This window comes from Eupeodes corollae, chromosome 2 (assembly GCF_945859685.1).
Source record: "Eupeodes corollae chromosome 2, idEupCoro1.1, whole genome shotgun sequence".
Classification (NCBI taxonomy): domain Eukaryota; kingdom Metazoa; phylum Arthropoda; class Insecta; order Diptera; family Syrphidae; genus Eupeodes; species Eupeodes corollae.
Genome location: NC_079148.1, coordinates 106,582,704 through 106,596,705, shown reverse-complemented (window position 1 = coordinate 106,596,705; position 14,002 = coordinate 106,582,704). Strand labels below are relative to the sequence as shown.

At 30.8% G+C, this 14,002-nt stretch overlaps 1 protein-coding gene across 2 annotated transcripts in view; it reads left to right on the top strand.

Moving 5' to 3' along the window:
• Positions 1 to 520: 520 nt before the first annotated feature.
• The window catches only part of LOC129945910 (uncharacterized), a 28,380-nt gene continuing 14,898 nt past the window's right edge, over positions 521 to 14,002 (top strand). The window contains exon 1 of one of the 2 annotated variants that reach the window (XM_056055879.1): positions 521 to 900. In XM_056055879.1, coding sequence (XP_055911854.1) covers positions 795 to 900 — 106 coding nt within the window. In that variant the 5' untranslated portion in view covers positions 521 to 794. The remainder of the gene's footprint in view (positions 901 to 14,002) is intronic. The other variant, XM_056055878.1, reaches the window with a different exon arrangement.

Below are 14,002 nucleotides of genomic sequence, written 5' to 3'. Positions count from 1 at the left end.
ATAATAAGCACGAAAGTATGTTATTAAAACTTGTTTAAAAACAACACGCGTCACGTAAAGCGTTCCCAAGAGAATTTTCATTTCACAATAATTAAAATCGGACATGATTATCCCTCAAACATTTGTCTTGTTTTTTTTTGTTTTAATTTGATCAAATATAATTATAACTAATGAATTTGCTATCAATCTGAAGGAACTATAAAAAAGTCGTAAGAAAATTGCATTAACAAAAGAAACCACTACTGTCCTCCACATCTCCATCTCAGCTCGTTAATCGATCATAAAATAGTACCTGTGAACATAAAAAAGACATCACCAGACGCGTGCGCACAAAAGCTGATGCCTGATGGCAGCAAAACAAAGAGCTTAAAGCCTCTCGGCTTGAAATATTGATGAGAAAAACATCGAGACTCGAATTAAAACTTAAGAGATTCAAACAGCACAAGGCCCACCATTGGAGCAGCATTTATGACCATCATCGCGATCGCGGTGGTATATATAACTCTTTTCGTATGCAAGTCGTGGCTCAATCTTACCTTGAACTCGCTACCGTCGAGACTTCGCCATTGTGAAGTGCTTACGACAAAAGAACAAACGACCGATCCGCGAGACTTTATGTAGTTGGATTTACTTAAGTGAGTGCGGGTGCGAGATTTAATTTTATTTTACGTGCGATAAAGTGAAGTGAAACATTCAAAAACGGACGACATTTGATCAGGAAGTGGTGTTTGATCAATGATTGATTAAGTGTGAAAGTGGCAATTAAATTCCTTTCTCTAATTCCATTATTCTGCATGCGATTTTTTCGCGCAAAGCTAAATTTAAAAATAATGGGTTCACATGCAATATTGGTGTTAGCAGTTCTGCTGCCGCTAAGTGTATTAGCACAAGAAACTAGAGGTAAATACACTAAAACTACATATTTTTTTCAATATATATATTTTTTTTTTAAATTGGACACACTCTATGAATGTGCAGTCGAAGAATTCGTAATAAAAATACTATTCTGCGCTCTGATTAAAAGATAAAATATTTTTAACAGTGAAATTATGAAGTCGCACTTGTCATAAAAAAAATAAAAAGTGACATGGGAACTATCACAGTAGGTTTTGGTTCTTTAATTTATGGGTGAACTTAGTTCTTGTAAATAACGGACACCATTCAAACTTGATCTTGAGAGAGGTGGAATATCAAAACAGAACCTTCCTATTTAAAAAAAAAAAACGAGTTTTTATTTGTGTGACTTGACCCATACTTATTGAGGCTATACGACCAACAAGTGAATTTAAGTTGGTATATTTTTGGAAGTTTCGGTTGTTTTTTGAGTTTTATGTAGAGATATAATAAAAGGAGGAATTTAGCTTAAACATACTCGTAAGTGATGAGTACCTATAATAAAATTATTTTATGGATCAGCTAAGATTTAAGTACATAATTATGAACAGGGCCGAATATTTGCAGATAAGTTTCAATAATTAAAAGTACTTTTAGTTTTTATTTTTCGGTTTAAAGTTCTTGGAAACAAGTTTTGGACTCGTAAAATGCTCTGAGATTTAATACGAATAGACATATTGTTGGTCTAAGAATTCTGTCTGTATATGAATTTCTGCACTTATGCAGTGTCGTGACCTAAATTATCTAATTTAAATAAAGCTCAGCTTTAAGATAACGTTAAACATTAAAAAAAATTGTATATCGATAAATCTTTGTAAATAAATTAAGTTCACACAGAACCATATTTTTTATTTTTTTTACTTTGTTAAAATTCCAAACTAAAGGTTCTTGTTCTTTATTAAAAAACATTAGCATACTATTTATCTCTATGACGCTTATTTAAAAGAACACAACTAGTTCTAAAAGCTATTAGTACATCCTGGAGAAAATTAAAAATGAAGTGAACAAAACTAAGTCACACGAACATACGTAATTGCATTAATTATTTTTCATGGATAAATCAATTATTGTCATATATATGTAAATACATGATATAATGACATGACACACATTAAGTATTTCTTGATTTAAAGTTTAGAAGCGTTACAGTGATGAACAAATTGTCAATCGTAAGCTCAAGTTCATTCATTGACATAGAGTTAGAAACAATAATGCAAATTCCTTAAATGATAAAAAGATACCATTAAACAATATCTTTATGGGTTTTGATAGATTTTCGGGTAGTGGCATAAACTTTATCTTTTATTTGGCCCAAAAAGGAAAATGTTAGATAGGTGTTAATTCACCCAAACTTGGTGGACAATTCGGATCTCCTTTTTGAGAAATAAGACGGTCAGTAAATTTTTATTCAAAATTTCGTTGCTTGCACCATTGCACCGCCACCACCCCAGTCTTCTTTCATCAGCGTTACTATAGAATAAGTAAAAGGTCCATCAAATCACAATCGCCAGATCAAAAACTGCAATAAACAGTGACAGATGGAGAGTAGGTTTTGTTTTTCCTAAAGTGATTATAAACGCATGCTCCAAGGTGAAAATGGGCTTCATTACTTGAGATGACTGCCCATTAAAATCAAAATCTATTAATACATTTCAAGACCCCAATAAGATAAGGGCACACGAGTTCTTGGTAATCCTGATGACTAGCTTCTCCGAAAGCAACAAAACAAAACAAACTAAGATAGATAGATAGATATTTTATTTTATTGGCAAAGAGAAAGTTACAGAGTTTACAATATTTTTAAGTTATTGCACAACACAGAGATATGATATTAAATTGTATCTTACTACTAAAAAATAATAATTAATTTTTAAACAGCACGTGTATAACTTAATATTATAAGTTTGAAGGAAAACATTGCAAAGATAAAACCTTCGTTCAAATTTTGTTTATAATTATATTACAGATAGGTTAGACTTAAATTTAATAGAAGTTAATTTCCGATGATTTATTTTATCAGTGAAAAAATAAATATATAATTAAATAAATAAATGCACAAATAAATAAATAAAAAAATGAGTATATAAATAAACAATAATAATAGAAACAAACGAGAAAAAAATATATAAATAAATAAGTAGACAGTAAAATGAATATATAATTAGATACATTAATAAATAAATAAACATAAAGTACATATAATGATGCATAAATAAACAATATAAAAAAAATAATGAATACAGAAGATAATAAAAAATATATATGTTCATAACAAGATGTATGAGAACAAAAGAAAAAAAAATATATTTGACAGTTTGTTAAATTAAGTTTTTAATTAGAGAGTTTTCACTTAATACACATTTTTTACAAAAATTTAAATTGTCTGGTCTATTTTTGCACGTTTGTTGTCCCTGTGTGCAAGTCTTAGGTTGAGAAATGCCAGGGAGCTTGAGCATCATTTTCAAAATTTTGTTTTGAAGAATTTGCAATTTTAAACTTCCCATAGGAAGTTATCGTAATGGGTCCGATTTGTCAAATTGAAAATTTTGACATTTTTGACGTTTCAAGGTCCCTAGAGTCGAAAGACAGATGTCTGTGCGTGCGTGTGTACATACGTTCGTACGTCCGCACGTCTGTACGTTCGCGACGTTTTTTTCGTTGTCTATAGCTCAAGAACCAGAAGAGATATTGACTTCAAATAATCTTTGTTATACAGATAAAAGGCAGAAAGGGCTATCAAGAAAATTGCGTTGGTGTTTTTTTTTAACTCTAAATATCTTAAGAAACAAAAACGCTAGAGAATTAAATTACATTTTATTTATTTAATAATAAAGATCTTAACATCTGGTAAAATTTTGAGGAAAATCGAATTGACAGTTTTCTTAGAAAAAATAGAAACTTAAAAGAAAATTTAACAAAAGTTGGTAAAAATTGATTTTCGACTCAAATATCTATTCAAAAACTGAAGATTATGGCTTCGAATTAATTTAAACTTGTAAGAAATATTATTTTCAACATTTGGAAAAATTTTGAGAAAAATCAGTATGACAGTTTTTTTTTACAAAAAATAAAAACTTAAAAGAAAAAATTCGTAAAAATTGTTGTTGGGTTTTTGATAGCTCTCAAATTAATTTCATTCATAAAATTTGTAAAAATTTAAGAAATTAAATTGGTAAAAATCTGTTTTCAACTAAAAATCTATTTAACAAAACTAAACTAAACTATTTCTTTATATGAAAAAATATTATTGGTTATTTTAAAATTTGTAAGAATAATTCAACTAACAACTTTTTAAACCCAACACAAAAAACTACAAACTTTTAAGCAAGATAAATAGAGTGACGGGATGGGTCGTTAGTGTGGGTCGCATCCCAGCCTCTTTTTTAATATACATTATAGCAAAATTATATATTATATTATATATTATTAATTATATATATTAGTAGTTATTACATATAACAGTATTGTTTGAAAAATAATAAGTTTATTGCGTTTGCTAAGTAATGTCCTTCGGTTAAAAAGCGGATATAACATTTTTATACCGACATTTATTTTATTTGCTGTCATTTTGTGTGTTCCTCGAAAACAAAGTAATAATTATTAACAAAAATTTAAATATAATAGTTAATAAAGAGGCAGGGCTCTGATAACTTCTTATTTGTAGCCGTCTTTAAATTTTTCTAAAACTTTAGAAAAATATTAATTATTATTCTTACAAGCTTGTATTCCCTCAGTTTTGTGATTAAATTTATATATTTATAATATAATTAACGTCATAAGAAAAAGTATTGTTTTTTGAAATTTAAGAATTTTAAAGAAAAGACTTAAAATATTAAAACAATGCACTTATAAATTTGTGTATTGAATTTAAAAATAAAACAGTTCGGTAAAATTTTAAAATGTTATTAATGTTTGTTATCGGCATAAGCCTCCCCGAAGGCTATCCATGTGTCTCTATTTTCTACTTATTTGTACCAATTTGTGATAGATCATCACTCCATCTTTTATTGGGTCGTCCTGCTGGTCTATGTTCTCTGATCTCCATTTCGTTGACATTTTTGTCTATCTTTGATCCTGAAGTTTAAATACATCTCCTGCCCATCTCCATTCCAGCCTTCTTGTTCTTGTTCTTTATGACTTCAATAATTCTGGTTGCATTGCCAATATCTTCATTTCGTACCCTGTTGCTTTGTCGTATGTATGTTCCGAATTTTTCTTTCCATTTTGGTCCATTTGGCTCTTCAAGTGTTTTTGCAGTGAATCTCATTGTTTTTAATCGGTAAGTAAGGATGGTAGAATAGAAGAGTCAAAAATATATTTCATTTTGTCTAGACTTTGTTGCAATTGTAAAATAGGTTTAAGGCTCCAGAATTGTTTCTAGATATTTGTGATAGGTCTGTTAATTTCTTTATTTACTTGGTCCTTAAATATTTCAGCTGTCTTAAATACATGTAATTTTTTATTGTGTGATTCGTCATGACTTAAGTGGTAGTTAGTTCCGTCAACTTATCTTGAATGTTTGTAACTTTTGTAAAAATAAGAACTATATCGTCTGGAAACTTAAATTGTTAAATCTTGTCCACATATCCTTATACCATATTTTGTCTTTCAGTTATTTTTTTAGGAAAATGTCTTCCAGAACTGAAATAAATAGAGGTGGTGAAGGTGCACCTCCTTATCTAACTCCTCTTTTTATATTAAATTTACTTACTATATTCTATGTTTTCAATTGGGCTGTGTTATTTTTTTTATATATTTTTAAAAGAATTATTAATAACAATATGAAATACGAATTTTGAAGTCAATATCTTTCTTTGTTCTTCTAAAACTTGATTCGAAAACTATTTCTTATCAGTTTTTGTTGTTATTCTAGGTTTTCGTATTTTGTAAAAAAAGCTGTATCTTGAATTTTTTCTAAAAAATTAACTTAAAATTAGCAACAATATTTTGAATTTGATACAATAAGTTTGATTTCATTATCTGTTTTTGCTTTCAAGATTTTAAGTCGAAAATCAATGTTAAACTGTCAATTCGATTTTTCTTAGAATTTTAATGAATGTTAAAAACACTATTTTTTATAAGATGAAATCAGTTTAAAGCCAATAATTTTAATTTTTAAGACAATTAAGTTGAATGCCAATTTTTACCAACTTTTAGTTATGATTTTTAAGAGTTGTATTTTTTAAAAAAAACTGTTTGATTTTCTAAAAATTTAAAATAATTTGTTGTTCGTAAAATATTCAAGCTAAGACATTTTTTTCAGTTTTTTTATTAAAAAAAATTACTTTATTTAGTTTTAAAAATTTTATTTATTTAGTATTACGTCACATTAAATGGAAGTATTGCTAGCGTTATGATATGATGGGTCAACCAAAATTTTTATTTTTTTTAAATTACTATGGTAAAAACACCCACTCAATTTCTTAGAGTCCTTTTTACATCTTTCTTAGTTATTATCTGTATAACAACATTTATTTGTAGTGGATATCTTTTTGGAGACATGGACGAAAAAAAAGCTTTTCGAAAGTTCTATCATACGAAAGAACGCACACACAGACATTTCTCTAAAAATCTTTGATTAAGATTTTAGGGACCTCGAAACGCCGAGAAATGTCAACAATTTCAATTCGACAAATTTTACAGATTACAATGACTTCAAATTAAAAACTTCAAGTGTAGATTGAAACTAAAATTGCAACAAACAAATCTGTTTGGAATTCAGTATTTCAGTAATTTTTTACAGTGGTCTTTTTCAAATTCAAGTAAACTTTACATTGCTCAATTATGTTGTATTCCTGTAAGGAATGTTACATGTCTATGCAAAAAAAACAAAAACAACAGTTACAACAACAACAACAGTGAACATAATGACTTTCTCTTCAATATCCACCCCGAAATATTGCAAATCCATTATGTATTCCACTTAAGCCAATTCATAGTTTTGGTATTAGTTCAAAATTCTTTCTTGACCAAAAAAATTATTCCAATATTGCGGATCAGAATTATTAGAGGCTCACTAATTTCATTATTAAATTCTTACCAGTGGAAAATTAATATTTTAAGAGAATGATATGTAAATATTATTTCCATTTCAGTGCAAGAAATTAATATAAATTATTATTGAACAACTTTCATCCGCAAAATAATTTCTTAAATTTTAAGTTAACATAATTTTATTCAGGAATGTGCTGGAGTAATTCAATAGTTAGTAATTTATTTGTCATCTTAAGTATGAATCTGATTTCTAAATAAACATAATGAAACACTTCTCTGCCGCGCCTTTAATACTTTTGTCGAGAGCAAATTTATTTTATTTAATTGCTGGCTTTTAGCTTAGATGATATAAGTTGTAACTATATAAATCAATGTTATCTCAAGAAAATGAATGCAAAAGAAAGAAAGCGAAGCCATCACAAATTAAACTTTGCCAATCCTTTATAGTTTTTATCAATTAAAACCATACAAAATGAAATTACTTAAAAATTTAACATAATTTATTCAATTTAAAAATAAACACATATAATTCAGTTTGACATATTTATATATAAAATAAATTGGGTAGGCGAAGTGACATGTTACAATAACTTATAAGCAAATCAGATTAAAGTGAAATTAAAATTGTTATTTCTGTGTGAATCACGTCATTATTAGCTCATGTTGTTACTACCTTTTCCGGGTGTAACACTCAAGATGTATTGTCTTAACGATTATCAAAAGTGAAAGCTCTATTTGGCGGTGTCAATCAATAAATCAAAATATAAAATTAATAATCAGATCAGGTATTAGCCCATCAAAAAAATTGCATAAAATTTATTTAAATGCTTCACTTTTTATTCTGTGATTCGAGTGACTATATCTCACACACATTTATGCGAATCAAAAGTGTCAACGAACGAACTTCTCTTTCTTTAACCACATAATCTTCATTGGAATATTTCAAAGCACAAATTAGTAAATTAATTCAAAACAGATAATTTTTATGCTATGCAGAGAAAGTTATACATCGAGTATTTGTCAATATAGAATTAAAATTGAACAAAATGATACCAGCTGGGAATTTTTATACGTATATGTAATGCCAAATGAAAATCCAAATGCATGCATGTTTAATATAACTTTAAAATGTTAATAAGACCAAAGAGGAATGTCCGCAAAGTTTGTTTATGTTATTTGACACCTACGGAACTTGCACTGAGCTCTTTATTATGCAGTGGTCTAAGATATTTATCTAGTAAGATAAATATTTTATTTCAAGTCCGTAGAGTTGTATAATACATACAAATTTCTTAACTCGAATTTACTTCAAAGCTTTTCCACAAATTGGCATAAAGCAACTTCCCAATTGATACTAAACAGCAAAAAGATCTTACTCGTACCTTTCTCTTTAAGACGGAATGTTTTTTAAAAAAAAAATTCATAAGTACTCACTACGTATATAACTCTTCCTAAGAGTAAATGTTTAAAGTTGTAGATAAAACCAATTGAAGTGGCGATAACAATCAGTTTGTATGTTTTTAAAGTTGGTCACAATGGCTCATTCAGAAGTCGAAATGAGTTTTTCGCTGCTGATGGTGATTTAAAGTTGTTGCCTAGATAAATCTAGCAGTCTTATTGGTGTTTTGGAGGGATATTTATGTATGAAAGAAAATACATCTATGCTTTCAAAATATGTTAAAATGAAATCTTTTAATTAAATTTTACACTTATAGTCAGCATATGGTTTTATTGTCCTTCTAAGTTTTTTTTTTATTAAATAAATGAAAGATATGTTTAGTGTAATCCTTTTACTTTGTTTGTTATTTATTGATGGAAAATAAGGTAAAACAAAAAATTTCATAGCACTTATGATATCTTGTGATTTAGGTTAGGTTAGGTTAGAGTGGCTGTCTAGATATCATTGACACACGTAGACCTCAAGGGTCCATTGTGATACCACTAATGAGGTTACTCATGGGAGTAATGAATTTAAACAAACCATTTTGTGCTTTTAATAAAGTTAGAGAGACGTTTTGTGTCAATATTTGCCAGTTCACTGGTATTATCGAAGAAGGGATTACCGAGAAAGTAATTCCTTCTAATGGAGAGTGCTGGACATGTACATAGAAGGTGTTGGATTGTTTCCTCTTCCTCCTCGTCCATGCAGCTTCTACAGAAGTCATTTGTGTAGACCCCTAGCCTCAGAGCATGTCTACCTATGAGGCAGTGTCCCGTTATTACTCCAATTGTAGAGCTTATACTTTGTCTGCTTAGTGATATCAAGCCTTTTGACCGTTTTAAGTCAATACTTGGCCATATTTGCTTGGTTGCCAGGCAGGTGGTACTTTGTGACCATCTATAGTATTTGTTGTTTCTAAAGCATATTGCTTGAGAAGATATTTGCATGTAGCAAGTGGTGTTCCTATGTTATGTTTTTGTCTAACATAAGGCAGAAGTGTTCCGTTTTTGGCGAGCTCATCGGCTTTGCAATTTCCCGGAATGTCTCTGTGGCCCGGCACCCAAATGAGGTGAATGTTAAACTGTTCCGTCATCTCCTTCAGAGATGATTGACAATCGTGGACTGTTCGAGAGTTTGTGGAGACAGACGCGAGAGATTTAAGAGCGGCTTGGCTGTCCGAGAAGATTCGTATATCCTTACAAGATATAACGTTTTCTTTGAGCCAGGATAGTGCTTCTTTTATCGCCATTACTTCTGCCTGGAATACACTACATTGATTGGGAAGTCTATAGGATAGACTGAGATTCAGTTGTTCTGAAAAGATACCACTTCCAACTCCGTGATCGGTCTTTGAACCGTCAGTGTAGAAGTGTACCGCATCGTCTTCCAGGGGTCCCTCTTCTTCCCAGGAGGATCTTGAAGGGATGGACACATGGAATCTTTTACCAAATACCATTTTTGGGGTGGTATAGTCTAAGCGATCTGGGATAGATCTGAAATTATCTAGAATGGTTGTATGTCCAGTATTGTTACTGGTCCATTGAGAGGTGGCTCTAAGCCTTACACATGAGTTGGCAGCCACCTTTTTAGAGAAGATGTCAAGTGGTGTTAGGTTTAAAAGCACTTCCAGTGCTGCGGTTGGTGTTGTGCGAAGTGCTCCTGTGATGCACATACCTGCTGACCGCTGGACTTTAATGAGTTTATTTAGATTTACCATCTTATCCAGTGCGGTCCACCATACGACGGCTCCATAAATGAGTATCGGCCTGATTACCGAAGTGTATAGCCAGTGGGTTATTTTTGGGGAGAAGCCCCATTTTGATCCTATGGCCTTTTTACAAGTAAAAAGCGCTACAGTAGCCTTTTTGACTCTTTCATCAATATTTGCCTTCCAATTTAGTTTTTTGTCTAAAATGAGGCCCAAATATTTAGCTTGGTCGGAAAAGCTTAATGGTATTCCTTTAATCTTTGGTGGGCTAATCTGAGGAATTTTATATCTTCTCGAGAAGAGTATTAATTCTGTTTTGTGTGGGTTGACGTCCAATCCACATTGATTAGCCCATTTAGTTAGCCTGTTTAGGGCATTTTGTAGGAGTTCCGAGAGAACTTGGGGGTGCTTCCCAGATACGGATATCGCAACGTCATCAGCGTAGGCAATCACCTTGAAACCTTCTGTTTCCAATGTTGTAAGTAAGTCGTTTACTACCATGTTCCATAAAAGAGGCGAAAGGACTCCACCTTGGGGAGTGCCTCGATTCACCGATCTGGTGGTAGTAAAACTTCTCATGTTAGAAATTATTGTCCTGCTTTTGAGCATGAGACTTATAAGATCTATGAGTGACTTCTCTAATTTCAGCTTATCCATTGCTGTTGTGATCGCCTGGTAACTGACGTTGTTGAAAGCTCCTTCAATATCTAGGAACGCTACCAGGTTATATTCTTTGTATTCGAGGGAATGTTCAATAGTACGTACCAGTGAGTGAAGTGCTGATTCTACTGATTTTCCCTTAGAGTAAGCATGTTGAGCTGTGGAAATGAGACATGGTTTTAAATTATGTCTGATATAAATTTCAATCAATCTTTCCAAGGTTTTAAGAAGGAAGGATGATAGGCTGATTGGTCGTAGATCTTTAGGGTTAACGTGTGAGGGTTTCCCTGCTTTGGGAATGAAGACTACTTTTGCCATTCTCCAGGCTTTGGGAATATATCTCAACCTTACACAGCTTGTCAGAATGATTTCCAATGGTGGAATAATCATGTCTGAGCATTTTTGTAGTTCGGCCGGAATGATTCCATCTGGTCCTGGAGATTTATATGGATCAAAGCTGTCTATGGCCCATTGCAGTTTTTCCCGCGTTATTAGATCAACTAAATCGCTTGTAGAAGCTTGAGACTCTGATGTTAAGTCGTTGAGTATGTTAGAACTACCTGGAAAGTGGGTGTCTAATAACAGGTTAAGAGATTCTTGTGATTTAAAGTCTGTTAAGTTTAGATTTCTTGTTTGAAGTTAGCAGTATATGTGACCCGGTCCATGCAAAGGTGGCTTATGACTCAAAAACAAAATTTAAATATAGCAGCTGTAAAAGATAAATATGTTATGCATTTTATAAATGTCTCGGTAGTTGTTCTCTTCCTTTCAAATTGCCCAGTGTCTTTCAGGCACCAAGAGAGATGCAGTGTTGCTTTTGTGCTATTAGCGTTCAATACTTTGTTTTCATTTTCAATTCACTATAAATACAGTTACTGCTGAGAGTACACCAGCAAAAAAAATCTGTTTTGCTGTTTTAAATTATTAAAATGTTATGTTTTTGGAATTTTTTGTATTTAATATTTTATGTTAAATAAACAAGGAGGAAAAACAACAATAACAATTTACAAAAATAATAAAAATTAAAAAAACTAAAAAAAATCATCAAATGCATGACACAAAATTAAGCGTTAAAAAAAATAGCCATAAACACAGCTTATAGTCGCCGCGGCTTTAATTCAACAATTTTTTAGTAAAAGACGGAGATTATTTTTCCAAAATTCCGTAATCTTCGGCTTTCAATTGGCTTTTGTTGGTTGGGTTGCAAGTCTGCAAATTTTGCTATATTTTTCATACAAATTCTCGATGAGATTGAGTTCCAAAACTGAGGTAGAATCTTGTGCTGGTTTCTGGCATTATACAGCAGCGTTTTCGCTTATTAACTTTGGAAATAACACGACTAACAGTTTCGGTTGAAACTGGTCTTTCAATAAGTGTCGCAATTTCGGCCGCCAAGTTTGGTACACTCGTTTTGGGGTTTACTTATTTTTTTTTTAAATTACTCGTTCGTCTCATTGAGGAAAGATTTTTTTTCGTCCTCTTTCAGGCTTCAGGGTCGTTCATTCATAGACATATTTGTTAAGTATTTTTTTGGACCGTTGAATGTGTTCGGCCGAAGATTTCGTCAATTTCGCGTAAAGAGTTATTGTTTAAATGTAGTTTTATTATTATTCTAGTTAATTAATTCCCTTGTAGCGATGTCGGTTTCTTTTCTCTGCCATTTCAACAAAAAATCAGGAAGTAAATATTGAAACAAAAATTATTTCTGTGACGAACCAATTTTCAAATTCTATTTAAAAAAACAAGTAAATATATCAGTACATTTTTTTGTAACTTGATTAAAGAAGATATAAATACAAAGTGTACGCTTAATTTTGTGCGATGAAATTTTGAGATAATAAAGTAATGTTTTTTTATGCATTCGTAAGAAAAAAATAATAAAACTAGAAATTAAAAAGAATTTTCCAAAAACATTGCATCTTAGAATTTATAAAAAAAAATAATTTATTCACAATTGAGTGTACGCTCAATTTTGGGAGCAACTGTATGTATTATGTTCATTTTAGAATTTCAATAAAATTCAGTTTTTCTTTCATTTCCTTCATTCATTATTTGCTGCATTTTTAATACAGTTCTAAGCAAGTTAAGCCTTTCTGGTTTTGACCATGTAAAAGAGCGTCTCAAAAACTATCGTAACCAATACAATGTGAAAAACATTTTTTTGATTAATGAGCAACATTTTTATAGGCCGGGTTACATATGCTCGCCCTAGTAAAAGATAAAATATAATATTGGTTAAAGCCAAAAATTATAAGTAATCTAATACAATTTTAGATTGTCACTTTTAGTTTTAGAATCACTTTTAACTAAAAATCATTGAAATAAAATAAATTGATCAAAATCATTTAAAACCTTTTTAAAAGTGATGTCTTGACAAGATTATTGATGGCATTATTTAATTCTCTACATAATTTAGTGACGACTTTGAATAGATACATACCTGGTTTTATAAAATACTTCTTCAAAAGTCTAACATTTTTCAATACTATTCCAGGATCGGAAAAAAATTGTTTAAGGATTAATATTCCACGTTCGTACGTTCGGTATGCCTTTTTCCATTCTCCATATCTCAAGGGCAAACATTAAAAACATTTGGTTCTCTAGAAGAACCTCTAGAAGAGGTTAAAGTCGTTGTCTGTGATGGAGTAGGACACACTTAGGCCAGTTTAATAGCCCATTGTTATACGATACTACATGAATCTTGTAGCTTTCTTTTAAGCTCAATGAAAGCCATTTTAAGTCCCTTACGAAACGTAAGAGGCTGATTATACTAATATGATTTTAATCGTTAAGATCGTTATAAAAGAATTTTCCTAGATAATTCTTGCGTTTTTGAGCTAGGTCAGGACATGTTTAGAGGAAGTGAAGAACTGTTTCCTCCACTTCCTCATCCATACAGCTACCGAAAAAGTCATTTGAGAATACGCCTAGCCGCGTGGCGTGCTTTCCTATTAGACAGTGCCCGTTATGACACCGATTATCGAGCTTCAATGCGATCTGCAAAGCATACACCCAAATATTTCACAAACTAATAATGGTATTGATTTCAATTGAATTATATTAAACATACATATAAAAATTACTATTCAGATTTGATATGAATTAAAAAAAAAAAACGTCCAGCTTCAATATATGACCAAAATTACCTTTTGAATAATTGTATGCTAGGAAATTAAAATTTTCACAAAAATTAAAACTTCCACAAATTACGTACTTAAAATTAATTAAAAAAAAATGGTTTTCGACTTAATATCTGGGAAACTCAAAATAAGATAATTTTTGAAATTTTTTTTAAAAAAGAAATA